The following is a 21,096-nucleotide window of genomic DNA, read 5'->3' on the forward strand; positions in this document are numbered from 1 at the left end:
AACCACCAAGACTTAAAACCAGGCGAACCTTTGTGAATCTCTTTGCATAAACTACCCGAACATGGCTCTGTTAAGTAAACATCTGTATGTCTGTTTCCCCAAAAAGTCTTTTATTTAAATGTTTGGTTTTTTGAGAGAGAGGGAGGGGAGGAGCAGAGAGACAGGGAGAGACAGCGTGAGCCGGGGAGGGGCAGAGAGAGAGGGAGACAGAGAATCCCAAGCAGGCTCTGCACTCACTGTCAGCCCAGAGCCCGACACTGGGCTCAAATTCACGAACCCTGAGATCATGGCCTAAGTCGGAATCAAGAGTCAGATGCTTCACCGACTGAGCCCCCAGGCGCTCCCCTAAAAAGTCTCATTCAAAGGTAGAGACCTGAGGAAAGTTAGCAAAACAAGGCCGTCAGAATTCAAGAAGAGGCTTCCCTCCCGCCTCCGTGTAGAATTTCACCCGGCGTTAGCCCGCTGCCTCCCGTGTCCTTTCCAGTTCACAGAAATCAGCCGCCGCATACTGTGCTCCTACAACACAAACATAGAAGAGCTGTTTTCGGAAATCGACCACTGCCTGGCCATAAACCGAAGCGTTCTTCAGCAGCTGGAGGACAGGTGTGGCCACGAGCTCACAGACGGAGACTGGGAGAAGATCCAGATCCAGGTAGGCTTGGGTCACCAACCGGAAGCAGCAGAGCCCCCAGGAGTCTGGGTGACATTAGAGGGGGGACCTGGGGACCTGGCGGTGCCAGCCCTGGCTGTGCCTGAACCGGCGGGAGGGGGCGGGGGGTGGCCCTCGAACCTTCGCTGTCCAGTCTGGGGTGAGGTCAAGGCCCTTCAGCCGGAAACTGCTTTGATGATGCCTTTTTGTGAGCAGTGAGAACACCAAAGGGAAAACACCGCCCCACGTGTTACTTTCCTGGTTTTCCTTCAAGCCCGGGCCTGCCCTCCTCTTGCATCTGTAGTGGCCACGGAAGAAAGGGACACTCTGAATTCAACAGAGGAAAAACTTACTTAGAAAACGATGAAAATAGGAAAATCTATAAAGAAAGCTCAGCAGCTATCCAGGGTCAAGGATTTTGAAAAGGACTACTCTTTATTGCTTAGTTAAAAGGAAATCTATGTCATTAATGTTCAGTATTTTATAAAGTATTTTTGTTTGTTTTAAAATTGCTTATCACATGGGCACCTGGCTGGTTCAGTCAGAAGAGCATGCAACTCTTTTTTTTTCCTTTTTTTAAGTTTATTTGATAGAGAGAGAGAGAGAGAGAGCGCGCGCGCGCACAAGCAGGGAGGGTCAGAGAGAGGCAGAGAGAATCCCAAGCAAGTTCCACACTGGCAGCATGGAGCCCGACTCGGGGCTCAAACTCATGAACCATGGGATCCTGACCTGAGCTGAAGTTGGACGCTTAACCAACTGGGCCACCCAGGCTCTCCAAGAACATGCAACTCTTGTCTTGGGGTCGTGAGTTTGAGCCCCACACTGGGTGTAGAGATTACTAAAAAAAAAAAAATTGCTTCGGCCGTGAGTTACTATCCCTTCCCATATTTCACAAGAGTAACAGTATATGTGCAATTAGTGTTATTGTAACACAAGATGGAACTTCATTTCTAGAATATCCCTGTCTCTTGGTATATGGTTCTCCCTTAAGTTCAGGAAGCTTCCCTTCACACCCTGCACAACCAACTCACTCCCTGTCCTCTGCTGCAGGCTCTGCACCGGGAGACCCATGAGTGTCCCATCTGTCTCACCCCACTCCCCACCAGCGGCGACTGTCGCCAGGACCCGGTGGAGATGCTCTGCGGCCAGCCTTCCCGAGAGATGGTCCTCCTGTCCTGCTCACATGTGTTTCACCACACGTGTCTCCTTGCCCTGGAGGAGTTCTCCCTGGGAGACAGCTCCCCTTTCCATGCCTGCCCCCTCTGCCGCTCTTGCTATCGAAAGAAAATTCTGGAATGTTGAATTCATAGTCAGGGAAAACTATCATTCCTGGGGGGGACGTTTACCTTCACTTTGGATAAACTGTATGGGTTTGGGGTTAAGTGCTATGGTGTAATCTGTTCTCCGATGAAACGTGTTTTTACCAGCTGTGTGTAGGAACCCTCGATGTATTTCTAAAGCTGACAACCTACCCCGTTTTAGTCTTCAGTCTGTAAAAATTTCAAACTGATAAGCTTAATCAGTTGAAATAAGTGAGGGATGGATAAAAGGTCGAGTTGCAGAGGTTCTGTACTTTGGTGATCTGCTGTGCTTCTTAGGTGATCGGTTGGGATTGCTCCCAGCAGCAAGATCACTCTCGTCCCTTCATGGTCATCCGGTTACCTGGCCTGTCTCCACGGAGTTCTGGTTGACACTGGGTCGGGCCTGCCAGGATGGCCTGTGCACGTGGTTGCATACACACAGCGACTGGGTGCCCAACGAGCTGGGAACCTAAAAACACTCCTTAAATTGTCTTAGAAACACTCCTTGCCATTCCTAATTCTCGTTTTGTAGTAATTGCTTTATTTCTATGTGATAAATGACTATTGTACTCCAGCGCTTCTAATATGTAAACCCAAAGTATAAAAATAAAATATTCAGTGGCATTCGGCAGGCACCAGGAGATGGTAAATCACGTTCAATGACTTCGAGCCGCTCTGCTGTAGCTGGTACGTGTGGACATCCATGGATGTCTGCTTGGGTCAGAAGGGTGTGACTGTGCTCTCCTCTTCCCGGGACCTCGCTGGTTTGCAACAACGAAGTACAGTTGTACAGGCCAAGTACCCCCCTGCCGTAGCGGGAAAGGCCCCAGATCTCAGTGGCTTGCAAAGAAGCCTGTTCCTCCTGAACCCCACAGCCCACTGGCGGTTGGGAGGGGGGGACGGGTGCTGACGGGGTGCTCTCAGAAGCCTCCGGCTCCCCGGCTCCTTCCGACTTCTGTCTCATGGCTCCTCTGCCCTGAGTCCGTGAACGTTCTCATCGCTGGGGAAAAGCAGGCAGAGGTGCTTACCGGGTGGAGCTTGGGCGTCCAGGCACACGTCGCCACGGCAACAGCTAGCCGCAGGGCAAAGAGACCGGAAGCGGGAGCCCAGGAGGAGGAAGACGTGGGTCGCCAAGCCCAGGTGCACACGTGTCAGGGGTGCGGAACAATCCTGACATCACGTGGAAAGAAATCTAAAATGTATATTCCTTTCTTTTAATCTCATCCTTTCAAAATGCTCGTCTGATAGGTTTTATTTATAAATAGCTTTATAAATACCTATCACTTACGAATAAATACACATATATTGGAGTGTGCTCAAACATTTTGTTAATGATGGGGCACCCCACTGCAAAATTTGGACAAGCAAAATTTGTCCAAAATCTGTTAACAGTCTTGTCCCACTCATCCACAGGGGATATGCCCCAAGACCCCCAGTCGATGCAGAAAACCACAGATGGTGCCAAACCCTATTTTCCTACTGCATCTCCTCCTATACATACATACATACCGATGATAAAGTTTAGTTTATAAATTAGGTTGTAGTAAAAATTAATACCTAAAAATAAACAGAACAGTGTACTGCAATAAAAGTCACGTGACAGTGGTTTCTGTCTCAGAATATCTTACTGTGCTGTGCTCACCTGGTGAGGAGGAAGTTGGAAGATCTAATGCCCGCATGACGAGGTGGGGCGAGGCGAGCGATGCGGGCACTGTGATGGAGCGTCCAGCTCTTACGGGTCTTCCGATGATCCGTCAGGAGGCTCATCCGCTCTGGGATCATAGGTGACTGGGTAACTGAAACTGTGGAGAGCGAGACTACAGATGGGGGAGGGGGGGGTGGGGACCAGCTGTAAACTGGACAAGCTCTAAACAGTGAGTAAGCACTTCTGTCCTGAGTCGGCAGAAGTTAGCAGCTCAGAGCCTTCCACGTCTACCCAGAAGGCCGATGATGTGCACGCCTCTCCGTCCATGCCCTGAAAGGCAGAGCAGAGCCGTGTGGCCAAGGCCTGGGTAGTCTGATCCCACTGCCCCCTGGAGGGAGAGTCCAAGGCTGCATGGGTCACTCAGTGATGGCGAGAGTCCACTGAGGACCGTGTATGGCCACATCCCAATGCTCCTGTTCCTCGGGACGATGACTGGGTCTTACCGTCCAGACTCCCTGCACTCCTGCCGGCCTTCTGAGCCCATTTCTCGAGCTCTCCCACTGAATCTGTGCTGCCACACATCCTTCCAGTGGCCTGTTTTCCCGCTAAGTGGACAGAGTCCACTTCTGCTCTGTGCAGCCAAGTACATGACTGACACAGGAATTATGAGTTGTGGATGACAGACACAAAATCAGCGGCGATGGCGTCTGGAATGGGTCGTCACTGGGGACGAGGGCAGTGAAGACCTTGTGAGTGTTCAGGGACGAGTCTCAGGCAGCTGTGACAATGTGAAAGCAGGTATTTTTCTTATTGAAAAGCCTCCTGGAATGGCATTCCCACCAAGGCTTGGGGAGACCCAAGTTTCAACCACGGGACCATAAACAAGGATGCGGTGGAGTAGCTGCTTCTCTGGACAGTTTGACGATGACGACACATTTTCAGGTCAAGTCACAAAAACCATGCAGACTTTCATACGATTACATCACAGCTTCAGGTCTCTTGTATGAGAACTGGGTCGCTGACCAAGAGAGCGCGGGAAGTCAGTAGAAGACTTGGGAAAGGAAAATTGTGTCGTGCTATTTAAATCCATCATTGTACTCGTTTTCACATCTCCAAGTGACTGGGTACGCGCTTTACTACCACTTTGATTAGTAAATTCCAGTTTTGTCAGGGAATGGGATTTGCCAGTCCGGTTGTTGTAACAGTGCCTGTAACAACTAGGATTTATTTCCTGTATGTTGGGTGGGTTTGGCTGCACTGTGGGGGGCTCAGCCGGGCTTGGCCCCAAAGTGTGAGTTACGTCCAGCCACGTTCCCTGAGCTTGTGAATTTGGTTTCTGACCTGCAACCAAAGACTTGTGATGAATACAAGAAGGCAAAAATGAAGGTGGAACCAAAGAGGGGGAGGAAACAAGAGTGGGAACAGGGGGAGGGGGGGCAGGGAGGAGGGGTGAGCCACGCACAACAGACACCCACGCGCACTTCCTTCGGCAGCAATCACTGCCCGTTCGGTTCTGAACTTCTGAGCAGTGGGCCCAAAAAGGAAACCCGTGTCTGTTACACAATTCATAACGTCCATGAGTTGGAAACAAGGCAAGTGTTCAGAAAAGAGGGACTACTCTTTTTCCCCTTTTGAGACAAGTGTCCCCTTTCTTCCGTTTTTCGAGTTGGTGACCGGGGTGGCCGTGGAGGAGCGCCATGCAGGTCTCGGTTCCGGAGACCAGGCTGAGAGGGGTCGGCCAGTGGACGTCTTCCAGCCACCGTCCCTTCAGAGCCGCCTGCGTGCTCCTGCCTAGGCCACGGGCTTCCGGGCTGGCCCTCCCTGCCACAGGGGAGCGCACCGCTCACGGGGACACGTATCCCTACCTCGTGGATGGCCACTGCTTGCACTCAGACACGGCTTGTGCCACAAAGACAAAACGACAGGACACGATAAACAGAATGGTGTTCACCTCAGATATGCAGTGGTGAGTTTCACGGGGCAGATTCTGTAAAACGTTCCCCTGTAGCACAGCCACACCGTGGTCAATGACAGCAATTTCTGTGACGCCCGCTTGGGTGCAGTCTGCCGGGCATGCTGTCTGTGGTGGATCTGGCTTGTCTGGAATATCCGTAGGGCGTGCTGACTGTGTGTACTTCAAGTAGTTCTGGTGGAAAACCGCTTCTCGTGCCGTTTTCATAAATACCGGCTGGCAGTTAGGTTCAAAATGCGGTCCCTCGTAAGTAGCAGGAATGTTTGCTTCTCTCGTGCAGTATGATCTGTATGTGTGTTGACACGCCTTGGTGGACAAGAGCGTGTTAAATATAGCTAACCGCCTCCCGGAAAAGCCGAATGCCCAGGAAGGGTATCTGCGGACGGGGCTGTTCTGAGCCCTCTCTGACCTGAGGCGGGCCACCAGCAGCCCCGGAATTGGTGAGCACAGCCTAACACCTAGGAAGCCGAGTCACCGTGTCGCACGCCTGAAACGAACGTGACGCCGCGTGTCAGCTCTACTCAAAAACCGTTTTCGACAAAAAATGCAAACAAAGAGATAACACGTGCATCTGGTCTCTTATTCTGGCAAACCAGGCAAACTCACGTGCCTTCTGCAGCCAAGCAGGTAACAGATCCGTGAAGAAAGCAGCTACTATCGCCATGATTCCAAGATGTGGAACTTAAATGTTGCCAGGTCTTCTAGCACTCGAACAATCCCTCTCAGCCAAACGATGTTTAATCTTTTGGCACCGACAACGACATGGCATTGGCATAAAAATAAATCGGTGAAACAGGCAGCCCGGAAACAAACCCACGCGTATACGGTCAATTAACTTATGACGAAGGAGCCGAGAACATACCACGGGGAAGGAACATTCCCTTCAATAAATGGTGCTGGGAAGCTGGATAGCCATGTGCTGAAGTTGGAACTGGCCCACCCCTTTACAGCATACACACACGTCAACTCAAAATGGATTGAGGCCTTGAACGTAAGACCTGAAACCATAAAATTCCTAAAATACACAGGGGGTAAGCTCTTTGACATCGGTCTCAGCGATGACTTTTTGGATCTGACGCCAAAAGCAAAGACAACAAAAGCAAACAAAAAAGCTTCTTCACAGCAAAAAAAAAAAAAAAAAACAATCAGCAAAATGAAAATGTTTGCAAATCATAACCTGCTACGGGGTCAATATCCAAACTATATAAAGAACTCATCCAATTCAATAGCAAAACAAACAATCCAATTTAGAAAGGGGCAAATCTAAATAGGCACCTTCCCAAACACACACGGATGGCCAGCAGGCACACGGAGAGACGCTCTGCTGGTGGGAGTGCACACCGATGCAGCCACTATGGAACGCAGCAAGGAGATTCCTCAAAAAGTTACAAATAGAACTACCACGTAACCCAGCAATTCCACTTCTGTGTACTTGTCCAAAGAAAATGAAAACACTCATTCAGAAAGGTATCAGCACCTCCATGCTCACTGCAGCATTATTCACAGCAGCGAAGATACGGAAACAACCCAAGGGTCCGTCGATAGGTGAGATGTGGTGCACGTGTACAATAGAATATTATTCAGCTACAAAAAAGGGAAATCCGGCCGTTTGGGACACGGATGGACCCCATGCTAAATAAGACAAAGACAAATACCATCGGATCTCGATATGTAGAATCTAAAAAACAACAACGACAACAAACTCACAGATACAGAGAACAGATTGGTGGTTACCTAGAGTAGGGAGTGGGGGCAGGCGAAATGGGTAAAAGTGACCAAAAGTACATACTTCCACTTATAAAATAAGTCCTTCAGATCTAATGGACAGCACGGCAAGGATGGTTGACAATACTGTATCGCATATTTGAAAGTTGCTGAGAGTAACTCTTAAAAGTTCTCAAGAAAAAAAAGTGTGTAACTGGATGGTGATCATTTCACTATATATCTATATCTATATATACATATATATATATATTCAGTTACCCACATATATATATATCTACACAATCATTATATATATACACTTTTATATATATATATAATCATAATCATTATGTTATGCGCCTGAAACTAATGTATGACATTTTAATTAAAAAAAGAGACTGAGGTTACAACTATAAATGAAAATACCTCACACAACGAGGGTATTGTGGAATTCTTGCGATTCATTAATGTTGACTCAATTTTTAAAATGTTGAACTCGCAACATCACATTTTGAGTTAAGCACAGCCCGCAGGTCACTTGTTTGCCATCTATACGTTACACAGACAAGCTGGGGACAGGGACGCGAAGATCAACTCCCTATAATGTGACCGAAATATTCTGGGCTTGAAAAGTTTTCCTTTAGATAGATTACCACAATGACGCCTCAGTAAAACATTCATAGCATACTGACTTTGAATAAGGCGATTTCTTTTTTTTTTTAAGATGTTTTTTAAGGAATCTCTACACCCAATGTGGGGCTCGAATCCACAGCCCTGAGGCCAAGAGTCACACACTCCACCGACCGAGCCAGACAGGTGCCCCCAAATAACGCTATTTCTTAATGTCGTCTTCTGAAACCATTTACCAAGACAAACCAAAGTAACTTGGTGGATGTGATTATTATTAAAAGCTGGGAAACACACTCACCCCAAATAACTGAATTTCAGCAGAGCTGATCAGTAGCCAACAACTAGGTAACAGGAGCAATTATTTGTTTGGATCCACCTTGGATCAAGATAATAAAAATATTAACTGCATTAAAAAAAAAAAAGTGAAGGGGAAGAAAAAGTTTTCCTGGACCCTCTTGGGTCCTCGGCTAGATCTAAAAATTAAACTGACAAAGGCTGCTTAATAGGAGAAAAGCACACAAATATATTTAGCACAGGTTTTGCACGACACAGGAGCCTTCACAAGGAACAAAGAGCCAAAGAAACAGACCTGATTATTTTCCGCTACATCCGATGAAGCACAGGAGTTGTGGGAAACACAACAGGTTAAGGAGTGTGAGGGAAGTGTGTAACCTGGGGGACTCAGCAAGGCCTGTTAGGACTCTCTGAGATCAGGAGGCTCCTTTTCTCTGGGTGAAGGGAGGGCAACTCTCACAAGAGGGTCTAAGGACCTGTTTCAGGGGAGAAGCGCAAACCTCAAATTCCTTCCGCTTAAAATATTCAATGCTCCCATGTGCCATGCGCGAGTCTTGAGCCCTATCAAATGCTTGCTTTCTGCTTTCTGCAGGGAGTGGAGGTACATGTCTAACTTACCTAAAATGGGGTGAGAATTTAAAAATTTTATTTTTTGTTCTCACGGTGGTGTTACAGGATAAAGTTCTCCATAAGCCCCAATAATCAGGATTAATATTAAATGCATAAGCCCAAATCATGACCTAATTCTGCCCAGAGAAGAAAGACCTAAGATCAAAGATTATTACACTAACGGGTTTTCCATGAGTTTTGTTAAAAAATGGCAAGGTTCTCAGGCCTACATGTAGAAACACACACACACACACACACACACACACACACACACACACACACTCCAGGGTTTATCCAGGGAACAGCTGGTACACAGTATTAAAAGAAGGCCTAATAAACAATGAAGCCTGTACCCGGGGGTGGGGGGGGTGGGGGGGGTGGGGAGGCAGCCTGGCTAGACCACCTTCGCAGGGTTGAGGTGGGCAAGTCAGGGGCCACGGACGCCTCTTTCTGTTCCACCCTCCTCAAACACGTGGCTCCATCCTTGAGGGCACTTTGCAGATGAGTTCACATTTGTACTTTCTGAACCCAGCCTAATTCTTTGTTACACAACGTCTCTGGGATTTTTAAATACTTGAAATGGTTGCAAACAATGAAACAGTGGCGAAAATCGAATTCCCTTCTACTCTTCGCCAGCTTCCCCTCACATTAACATGCCATGGTACAATTATCTGAGCCACAAATTAACAATGATACAAAAGTATTAGCTCATCTACAGATTTTATTCGAATTTTGTCAACAGTCTCCAGGATGTTTTGTAAATAAGAATTTTCATTTCTCTGCTGGGCACGGTGCCTGGGGGGCTCAGTCGGTGAAGTGTCGGACTTCAGCTCAGGTCATGATCTCGCGGTTTGTGAGTTCAAGCCCAGCATCGGGCTCTGTGCCGACGGCTCAGAGCCCGGAGCCTGCTTTGGATTCTGTGTCTCCCTCTCTCTCTCCCCCGTCCCTCCTCATGCTTCGTCTCTCTCTCTCAAAAATAAGCATACAATTTTTTTTTAAATAATAAAAAAAATTTTCTTTGCCAGCGTGAATGCTAATCTGTCTAAAGGAATACATCTTCCAAATTATAATTCAAGTGTGTATGGTAAAGTCATCATATTAACTGGACATTTCCAGACAGAATGAGTCACTAACAAGGACTCTGGAAGAGTAAATACAAGTATTAATAATTCAAAACACAAGATTAGTGTTCGGTACGTTAATAGAGGAGAATATTCTTCAGAATCAGTTTATGAGATACATTAATTAGAGGTTCAGGACATGAAACTTAGAAATAGAACTCGATGTTTATGGACATTTAGTTCATGAAAACGGCGCTGAAATCACATTACTGTTTAACATACGGCTCTGTCATACCGGCCTGTCCTTTGGGGAAACAATGAAACTAGTCAAGGATGGGACAGAACTGCATTGAGGTGCTCCCATCCGCTGAATGCGGCGTCTGAATCCAAGAGGGGTCGCCACCTGCACAGAAGCCACGGAGGGTGGGCGGCCAGGCAGCTGTGCACTCGGTGGGCATCCGAACTCTTTCAACTGTCTTCGTGGGCAAGTGGGCAAGTCACAATCCGAAGCGGCTCTTGGGGTCCCAGCTGTCCCATCCTGTCCCATCCATGGCACCACAGAGGAAAGGAAGGGTGGAGGTGGGGCAGCGCCAGGCATCTTCCGAGTCACCTTCCTGGAGGTCCTACACAACACTCTGCACAAGCTCCCTGGTCAGATCCGCGCCACATGGCGGGCACAGTGCCACCCTGAAAAAAACCGGAGCTGGGTCGCCTGGCACGAATGGTTGCTGTGTGGCCAGTGACGTCTCTGCACAACCGTGATCTGATTCCTTTCGGCAAGACAAATCCAGATAAGAGGTTGATGAATTACGGAAAAAAAAAAAAAAATACAGACACAGAAGCAGTTAGGTGTCGGGTAACGAAAATGATCCGGGGTTCCACGGTGGTGATGGCTGCTCCACTCTGTGCATATAAATCATATGCTTTAAGAGTGAGTTTTGTAATATGTGAATTGCATCTCAAAGTCGTTAGGGGCAAAAATTGGGAAATACCTTTAAAAGTCTTAGGGTAGCGAAGGCCTTAGTATGACACCTAGAAATTATGGGAAACTGCACATTTTGACTACTTCAAAATGTAAAGTTTCAATACCACAAAAATCCAATATTGGACAACTTTAAAAAACAACCAGGAAAAATATACACATCAGAAAGATAAACATTTAATATCCATAATATAGTTTTTAATAAAACAATAAAGATATTATGAAATACCAGAAGAAAAATGGGCTAAGTATATTTAATACTAATTCACAAAAGTAGAAATACAAACAGCTGATAAATTTTTTTTTTAAATTCCCAGTAGTTATTAAAAATGCAAAGAAAAACAATTAAATGTTTGCCTCTCAGGTCGGCACTCCTGTAAAAGACCGGCAAAATCCAGTGTTAGCTAGAGAAACACATCTTCACGTGCTGTTGATGAGAGTATATTGATAGGATCTTTCTGGAAGTAGTCTGAAAATGTGCATTCCCTTTGATCCAAGACTTTAATACCTAGGAACTGGGTGAATTTGTAACTTAGAGTAAGAAATATGTATTTGGGCTTCCTCCCCATTCCTGGCACGGAGATGAAGCCGGTGGAATTTCCTAAAGCGATAAGAAGATAAAGGTGTCTTTTGATATGCGTTAGGAGCCCTTTGGACCACACCTGAGCTTCCGTGAATAAGCTGTCTTTGGGAAAGCTCCTACAGCAGGCCAGTGGGAACTACCACCTTCAGTCCCACCCTTCCGACCCGTGGGGAGCAGGAAGGCCTGGAGCCCGAGGATCGCTAGTGGCCAATCCTTTCCTCAATCATGTCTGTGTAATGAAGCTTCCATTTAAAACACCCTAACTGAAGGGGTTCAGAGAGCTTCCGGCCGGGCAGCACCCAGGGTGCGGGGCGGCTGGTGCACCTGGAGGGGGCAGGGAAGCTCTGCCCCCACCCCGACCCCTGGCCCGTGCGCCTCCTCCGTCCGGTGTTCCTGAGCTGGACCCTCTGTCACTAGCAGGTAATCTGGTAAGCGCACTGTGACTTCCCCAGACTTCCGTGAGCCGCTCTAGCAAATCGCTGAGCCAGAGAGAGGTGGGAACCTCTGACTGATAGCTGGTTGGTCGAAGCACAGGGGACAGCCCAGACCTGCCACTGGCGACTGAGGCGGTGGTGGGAGCCAATCTTGGACTGAGCCCTTTACCTGTGGGGTCTGCACTAACTCCACGGACATGGCGTCAGAAGGAAATCAAATTGTGTGACACAGATACGGTATCCACAGAGAACTGGGAGAAGAGGTTGGTGTGGGAAAACCCCCACACGTGTGGTGGCCAAAAGTGAAGTACTGAGAGTGCAAAAAAAGAGAAGCTTTTCATCACAACTTTCTAAAGCGAGAATAGAACAATGTGCTAAGACATATGTAAAAAGCTATCTGTGAGTACGCATAGCCATTCGATAGGATACAACAGCTACGGCTACTCCATAGGACAGAACGGCTCCAGCCCCTCAAAGTCACAGCGTGTCCCGGGTTCGCAGGGGCCACTGTTGGCAAGCAGTGTATCTTTTAAGAAGAGCTTTTCAAGAGAGAAGACGTTAAGACATTCACCCAGGAGTTTCAGTGACTGATCAAACTTTCTTCCTCAGCTTCATATTTAAATCTCTACCTCCTCACATTCAGACACTGACGATCTTTCTGGTCCTCCGAAATCACGCACATCAGGTGCTGCCGCCCTACTTCTCATCACCCATGCTTGGGAACTTAACTTCTCCAGTATGTTTAGGAGAACAGAACACCAAAATCGCACCTAAGAAGAAGTGGGCTTCATCTGAATTTCCGAGTTGATCACACTTGAACTTGAAGACACTTTCACCGAACGGAATTACGCAGAGCTGGAAGTTAACTAACTTCTCTTCCAGAGTAGCTCCCAGATCTCTTCCTCCTAAACGAAGGGATCAATCACCTAGTTTTGAAATTTTATAGCCCACTTTTTAGAGCTTTAGCAACTTCTACTGATTTTAATTACATGTTTTGCAGTGCAACAAGTAATCTGCACGTGTAATACTTCGGCTTCAGGGGTGTTTGCACTGATGAATTTTACCTGAAGAATATTCAAAAGCCAAAATGTTTTTGTATTCATTCATCTTTCAACTAGATCCTGAAGCCGTATTTTTCAAACTAAAGTTTACGATCCATTGGCATTAGTGGTCTGTGTCTAGTGTCCTAAAAAATAAAACAGAAAATGCCAGCGCGCATCACATACTAAAAGTAGGTACTATTTCCTTAAATTGTCGTTCACACGTATACACGCATGTGAGGGTTACAATCAAGAGTGTATTTCTTCCTTTCGTCAAAGAGCTGGAAAGCCACTGCTGTGAAGGCTTCTGTCTGCCAGTGACTTCACCAGTTGACAATGGCCATTCACTCTTCCAAGAACTGTGGATTAGGCTGCCCAGACCACAACTGGGTATAGCTCAGTCCTTTCATGGAAAAGATTAGAAAAATCAAATAAGTAACTCAAAAAATTCGAGGACACCCGTGATTTCAATTGTTGATGGTACATTTTAGCTGTAACTGGTTGCAAGAAATTGCTCTACCAAGAACTCCACAAAAAAAGAGAGAAAACATTCACTTCTTCCCCCGTTCAACATCCCACCAGAGTCATTACTGCCTTTTAGAAAACTGAAATGGAAGCATCTTACACATACGCTTAAGTTTCAGCCACGATGGCATTTAAGATTTAAAACTCAAACACGCATTTGAATGCTTATAAAACAAAGTATGAAATCACCTTTTGTAAAACTTTAATTTCTAAGACACTAAAAAGTCACACTAGAAGTGTCTCATAGAAACAAACAGAACCAACAGATAATTTGTAAACAGAACACTCTAGTAAACAAAAATGATTCACCAGTGCATCTGAACATCATCTTTAACCCATACCAGTCTTTAGTATAAAAGTCAGTGAGTGCCGTACGTAGACTCCTATTTAAAAAAAAAATATTTTAAGAACTTTGTCTTTATACATTAAATACTGCGCTAACAACAAAGAAAGCCACGTAGGGTTCTCAAAGCCCACGTTGCAGGCAGGTTACGGGTGAAGGAGGACCAGGGCGGTCCTCTGTGCCCCAGCAAACTGAGGCAGACGTCGAGGCCCCGAAGATCAGGCGTGTACAGGGTGAGCCACTAACGCATCCAAGAGTCAAAACCAAGCAGAAGGTTTCATTCTCGTCCACGAGTCCACCAACCGCTCAGTATGGCACCGAAGGACCTAGCATGTGCGTGTACGTGTGGGCACACGTGTAATTTTCACATAGTCTCACTTTGACAGCAGGTCTGTTTTTGCACAGAATATATATAAGGCTAAGTAAATACTGAATCTAAGAAATACTTGGAAACATCAGTAAAAATTGCAAATGTCATAATCTATAAGATGTATCATTTTAAAATTACTTAAGTACTGCAGAAGCAATCAAAGAGAAGAACTGGCCAAGTCTCCTCACGCAACTTTGTAACTACCGTGCCTAATGCCCTTTGCAGGTGGATCCTAAGGTGAGACTAAGCGGAGCATCTGACGGGGCGACTGTGGACATCCTCCCACCCGGCAAGAACGAAATGGCGGCCCCGGGCCTCTCCTCCTGCTCCAGCTCCACGAGCGCGACAAAGGCAAGGCCCGCAGGGCGCCTGTCCTGACCAGAGCCCAAGTGCTCGGCCTCTGTGTGCCACGGCCCGTTTCTGTCGCAGCCTCTCACAGCCGGCCTCCAGAGCATCCAACAGGAGCACCTGCATTTACAAAGTCTGTCCCCCAAGAGGAAGTCTCTGTGTGTAACCAGGGACGCACTGTTTGGAGTGGCTGCAATCATGCGGCGAACAGGGAGGATATATCAACCTGCATCTGTTCCCACAAAAGGGGTCTGAGGCCCCAGGCTCAAAACCGTCCCCCCACGTGAGGTGTGTCCTTGGTCCCAGAGCCATGACGATGCATCCAGTAGCAGCTGTAGGAATTTATGCTACATTTCACCGCTTACTAATCCAAACCTGGCCTAAGTTTTCCGATGGAAAGAAACTTTCAAATGAACAAAGAATTGATACAGACATTGAAAAGTTTAATATTTGACTCAGAAATTCTCAGACATCTTACAAACACCCAGGAACTTCCCATGGATGTTAAGTTACAAGTGATGTTCTTTTACTGAAAGAACTTTCTTTTCTCTTCTTTCCTTGACCAGGTCTGTTCAAAATATGGATTGCAAGCAAGTTTCAGTAAAAGTCAAAGCTTGCAATTAATGTTTAAATAGGTGTAATTATCAGTGAAATTAGGAAATAGCCATCTTCTGTTCATTTGCTCACTATGCAGGTCTCATGCTGAGAGATTCCCAATGCTACACTGGTGGTATTTACTGAGTGTTTGTGATTTAGAATCACAAAATGGTCTTTTATTTGACAACGAAGCTGCATTTTAACAAGCAGAGAAGCTCAGAAGGAAATGCACAGGTATAAAGGAGAGGTATACTCAATGGAACTGAGGAATATACAGATTAATTTTTCTTATTATTTTGGCTCTAAATGGAAATTTTTTATGTCAAATATACAGCCGGATTTTCATAAATTTCTCCAAAAAACAACTTGAGAAAACTGTTCTTTTACTTTTGTCTGAACACAGACGATCTATTGCCATACACATAGTGCATGTGAACGTAAGTGTTTCCGGAGACTGCGTAACTATGAATTGTGTGCAAAGGGGCTCGTGTCACGTGTCTGCATGCACAATTTTCAGTACCCTATCCTAGCGCCTGGTAACACAGAGTACAATTTTATAGTTTTATTCAGTGGACTTAAAGTCAAGAAGCCATCCCAAGAATTATTTACAATTCAGTAACTGAATGATTATCTGATCACGATACATCGTAGCGCTATTCTTACATCATGAATGCTGATACTGTGCATCTGGGTGGTAACCCGGTAACTTTTATAAATCTGAGGTTTAAATCGGCATATACGAAAGGAACCAAAGCCTGAAGAGTGTGGGGACAGCGGGGTTTCTACCACAGATGATTTGTAGTTTCATAATGGGACACAGGAGAACAAGGAACTGAGAGATATCTGAAGAAATGCTTTAAAAAACCGAGTGTACACATAGCCTATAAGGCAAAATCTAAGTTACAAGTGTATTCAACACCGGCAACTATGTTACGAGAGGTAATACTGAGTCGCATACACGTGAGACGTCGGAGAACGGTGACCACGTACCACTTCCGGCCGAGCTGACCACACCGCGCGGGGGCAGGCGTTCCCACGTGTTCTCCCACGGATCGGGTTTTGCAAGAATTTCGCCTTTCTCCCTGGACGCAAAGTCCAGTCGCTATCACCCTGAAACAAAACCCGGAACTACGCTTCTGTCCTTCTCCCTAAGGAGGGGAGAAACCTCATCTGCAAGCGCTGCCGTTCCCAAGCGCCACCGCAACGGGGGGCAGCCGTAAGCCTGCGTGTCTGCAGGGCCTTCACTTCACAGCCAAGCACCAAGGACGCCTTTCTCGCGGCCTTCTCCGTCTTGAATAAAGTATATAATGGGATTTAACTGAGTTCTTAGAAAGCCCCGGAGTTGGCCTTAAAACATGCTCGTCTGGGTGACTGTACCAACCGACACCAGCACCCGCGTCCACAGAAGAACGTGCCGCCCCGAGGAGCCTGTCTGGCCGGCGAGTAGGGGGTCCGCACGGAGTCAAACGGACGCGTGGCCTGTGGCGGCCGAGTTCTTAGGAGACTGTGAAAGCGGTGGCGCCGCCAGGCCCGGGCGCTCACCGGGAGGCACCGCCGGGGCGAGTCATTTCTGACCGACGGGGCGGTCGGGAGCCGGGGGGCTCCCGGGTCAGTGGCAGAGCGCTGCGCGTTCTCACAGTGCTTTGTGATGCCCGTTTGCAGACGGCTTTGATGTTTCTGAATCCCTTGACGTGTCTGATAGGTGAAGCTTATGCAGCCCTGCAGGAAAATTAAGAAAATGGTGAGAAAGGACGTACTGTTGCGCGGCTGCGCAGACGGCCAACAAGGCAGAGTGTCCGGTGTCACTGAGGAAGCTGGGAGGTGCTGGCCAGGCCCCTTAAGGACGAGAGACCTCTTCTCCCCACTGGGGGCGCCCGGGGGCCTAAGCGGTAGACAGCGGTGTCTCAGGAAGCCACGCCTTCTCCACAATTCTGCGCAGCTCTGGGGCCCCTGCAGGCTTCCGCTTTCTTCAGTTCGCTCCCTCCCCCACCTCCCGTGCCCCTCCCGCCCCCCGCCCCCGCACCGATCCCAGGAGCACGCTCTCTCACGCCTCCTCCCGCAAGCTCATCCAGACAGACCCAGTGTGCTTCCCGGGGGACCTAACCGGACACAAATATGATGGCGTTCTTGTTTTAAAATACACACATACAAGCATACACACAAGAAAACACATGGAAAGACATACCAAAATATTAAGCATGTCATTAAAAAGATAAGCAATGGAAAACATGATCAAAAAGAAAAAGACAAGAAATGGCAAAATAATAAACTGAACATAAATAATATTCCAATATTCAAAGATAGTTCACACAGTAAGAAAGTATCACTATCTTCTAAAGTTACATTAGTTTCCTTCTGTATCATACATCAGTCACTCACATAATGCACCTGACATACACAACTGTGCCCTCCCAGGGATAAAAAGTAGAAGATAGTTCATGTGGCACCAAAGCTCTCAGCACTTACTAATAAAGTGAAGCACAAAGATATTCAAGAATATATAACCAGTCCATCTATGGAAAAGATTTTGAGGAAACATTTTTATGAGGCTCAGACCTTTGTTGACACCTCAAAAACATACTTGGATGAGGTTTTTTCCCCCTAAGATTCCAGATAGCTATCTACCTGGCAGTTAAGCAATTTTACATCCCTCTTAAATCAACACAGCACTCTGAATTTTAAAGTTTCTATCACCTGCATATGTTCATAAAAGAAAAGCTAAAATTGAGTCTGTGTATGATGGATGAATGGGAAGGAAAAAAGAAATCAATCTAACATAAAAAAGAGTTCTGATCCCAGGAATGGCCAAACCATTGAGTGACAACAGGAACCCACAGCTGCTGGGGAAGCGAGTTTCAACACGGCCTGCTAGAGAAGGAAGTAGGCGGACAGAGAACCAGCGGGGTAATCACGCCCGAAGCAAAAGGGAATCCCCTTTTAGGACACATTTCCAGTTGTTACTTCTAAAACTCGGGGGCAGCACAAGCTACGCATCTTTAAAAAAAAACTACAATGTCTCTCTGTGCGGATACAGTCACCTCCACCGCCATCCAGTGTTTGTTTATATACCCGGAGTACACCAGGTACTCTATGAGACAGACACTGTCATTGTCAATGGACATAGCACCAGAGGGGAAAAGCCTACAAAAAAAAGAGGGGAAAAAAGGAGACAGTTAAATTTTATAATCAAATTACGATTCCCAGTGAAATTAGACTGAAGATCTCAGATGAGTCACACATTATTACATATACTTAATATGGAGGATCTTTTTCTAGGTATGATTCATGTCCTCCTTAGGCATTCCAGAGAGTAACAGAAAACATTTGGACAAAAAACCTTAAATCCATCTAGTGGTTTTACACAAGTCTTGATAATTCTATTGCCTATTATGGTCAAAGGGCCAACACAACATCCATGACTTCACCTTAGGTTAAATGATACTTCCCTACATTAAAAAAAGTTTCCTTAGAAAGATGATATCCAGAATACTTAACTCAAAACTAAGTTTACAGTAATTCATCTACAGCCGTCTCATGTCAGTGACTAGTCAGTGGGAATCGACCTGACATTATGGCTAACTAACCTCACTGATGGGCTACCATGGGCTACCACGGGCTTCAAAATGAAGTTCTCACTTGAGACATTTGGCGGGGAGAGCTAGGGATTCCCACGTCACCTTACAGATTTTTACCTTGTCGGTATTATGAAACTTAGGCATGAAAATCCACAATTATCCGGTGCTTCTGCTGAAATGAGATGTCACTTTCACTTCTAGGCCACTATTTCTCCAACCATCCCCTCACAGGGTGAACTTAAAGTAAAATACATATGAGTAGATAATCTGAAATCTTTTTTCCTTCCCAAAGGTCATCCCTTCAACCACAGAGGTTGGAAGAATTTGGTTGGGTGAGAAGCTTCATGATGCTCAGAAGGTGGAGGTTACCTGGACCTTAATCAGTACGGGGCCTATGGCAACCACTACAAGCCACAAGAGAACACAGACTATAAACATTCAAATGATGTCAAGTTAGGTAAACGACCTAATGTTAGGAGTCCCTGCAATAAATCGCTGCCTTTCCCTTCTTTTATTATAAAATTACACACTCCAAACCCAAGAGGGTTTATATAGCAAGACAGTTTATACTGCCCTGGTATTCCTAAAATATAAAGCCTGATGTATGTTTAGTACTAATGTTGAAGTAAGCATGGAAAACACATTTGATAAGTTACATTTATTCCCTTTATACCTTAGCCAAACCTAAGAGTTTTTTAATACTGTCACAACACATGTGACTCATGGACTACATGATTCAGGAATGCCCTCTCCCATATTAATGACAAGAACACTAATATTTTTATCCTGACTTGTTTGGCTTACGGAAGAGAATTATGGATCAGCTTGATATTGTAAACTCCAAGCCTCAAAAGAGATCTGCAACTAAAAAACAGTAAGAGGTGTCGTTACCAAAAGAGACGTTTAGCCCGTTATTACCCTCACCTCACCACAACCACCATCGTCTTAACGATAAAAGAGCTCATTTTATTGAGCCCTTCCGATGTGCCAGGACTATGCTCAGGCCCTTACAAGAAATTTTTCAGTTAATATCCACAACAAGAGAAGAAGGTATTATCACCATTTTATAGATAAGGAAGCCGAGGCTTAATGAAATAATTTTACACAAGAGCACAACCAATAAGGAGTGGGTCAGAAATGTGACCTCTAAGGTGTTACACATCAGGAAAAATGAAGAGATGAAGACTTAAAATCAATTCATATGGCAAAATTAAAAATTAGTAGAAAGCGAGAAAAATACCCATAAACCTCAGGATTACCTAGGGCCTTGAAAAGTTCTTCTCGTACAGCAGAGGTGAATTTTCTGACCAGACACAATGTTGTCACAATAGCAAAAAGCAAATTGTAGGATAATACAATATAGAAATTTCCCAGCCAATTAAACCTTCCAAAGTCTCCAAGTAGATCAAATCTAGTGATTCCTGTTAAAAATAAATAAAATAGCCCTTAATAAAATCAGGTACAATATATTTAAATACGTTACAAAATAAAGTACAAAACAGATCAAATTCCATGGACTTTCTCATTTCTGTTAGTAGGTATCCTAGTTGAAATCCGTAATTGTTATCCTGGGGAACAACCTCAACCAGCTCTAACCTACTCTGTCCGGGTGTCACGGTCTCTTGGAAGCGGCGGGAGCTGGAGCGAACACCCCTGACACTCGGCACGCTTACACTGACAAGACATCCACTGTGCCGCTGCTCACGGGGAGAAAGCACAGCGTGCTCAACTGAGTCTGGAAACAAGAGTCGTGGAGTCGTGGCGGACGAGACACCTGACAAACTTCACGCTTCGCACCTCCCCACTGCTCGGTCCCCCTCTCCGTGCAGGTCCCAGGTCGAACGTCACCTCCTTAGAGAGGCAACTGTCCCCTCTACATAAAACAGCCGGACCCCTCCATGGCCGGCTATCCCCATGACGTTTCTTTGTAACACAACACTACTTGAAATAATTTCTTTTCCTTTCTGGTGTCTTTGCTGCCTACTTTCCCCACTGGAATGTAAGTTCTATGAGAACAAGGACTTTGTTTTTTTCACTCCTATGTTCCCAATGCCTAAAGCCATGCTTGCCCATACTTAATAATTACTACATAAACGAATAAACTAACAGGGTGATTCTTTTCTAGGGTAAGTTAATAGGGTAGTTCTAATAAACTAAGAGGGGAGGCAGGGGAATATTATGAATCTGAACTGGATGCTCCGGGTTTGTGGAGTACAATAACAAACCTTGAAATGCAGGATAGTTATATACATTGAAGCTATTTAAATTCACCTAAACTGATTTTTAAAGGCAAGTCTTGGGGCACCTGGGTGGCTTAGTTGGTTAAGCGTCAGACTTCAGCTCAGGTCATGATCTCGCGGTCTGTGAGTTCGAGCTCCGCATCAGGCTCTGTGCTGGCAGCTCAGAGCCTGGAGCCTGCTTCGGATTCTGTGTC

General features: G+C 46.1%; 2 protein-coding genes across 10 annotated transcripts in view; one reads left to right on the top strand and one right to left on the bottom strand.

The window, feature by feature from the left end:
• The window catches only part of RNF32 (ring finger protein 32), a 38,386-nt gene extending 35,801 nt beyond the window's left edge, over positions 1–2,585 (top strand). For 3 of the 5 annotated variants that reach the window (XM_047843735.1, XM_047843690.1, XM_047843681.1), the window contains 2 exons: positions 485–652; positions 1,700–2,585. In XM_047843735.1, coding sequence (XP_047699691.1) covers positions 485–652; positions 1,700–1,951 — 420 coding nt within the window. In that variant the 3' untranslated portion in view covers positions 1,952–2,585. Of the gene's footprint in view, positions 1–484; positions 653–865; positions 1,112–1,699 lie in introns of those variants that run through there. The other 2 variants (XM_047843710.1, XM_047843720.1) reach the window with 2 other exon arrangements.
• Positions 2,586–14,912: 12,327 nt separating this feature from the next.
• The window catches only part of LMBR1 (limb development membrane protein 1), a 150,727-nt gene continuing 144,543 nt past the window's right edge, over positions 14,913–21,096 (bottom strand). For 4 of the 5 annotated variants that reach the window (XM_047835387.1, XM_047835415.1, XM_047835406.1 and 1 more), the window contains 2 exons: positions 19,922–20,083; positions 14,913–16,806 (listed from right to left, as the gene is read on the bottom strand). In XM_047835387.1, the coding sequence (XP_047691343.1) occupies positions 16,721–16,806; positions 19,922–20,083 (248 nt within the window). In that variant the 3' untranslated portion in view covers positions 14,913–16,720. The remainder of the gene's footprint in view (positions 16,807–19,921; positions 20,084–21,096) is intronic. The other variant, XM_047835397.1, reaches the window with a different exon arrangement.

This window comes from Prionailurus viverrinus, chromosome A2 (assembly GCF_022837055.1).
Source record: "Prionailurus viverrinus isolate Anna chromosome A2, UM_Priviv_1.0, whole genome shotgun sequence".
In the NCBI taxonomy this organism is placed as follows: domain Eukaryota; kingdom Metazoa; phylum Chordata; class Mammalia; order Carnivora; family Felidae; genus Prionailurus; species Prionailurus viverrinus.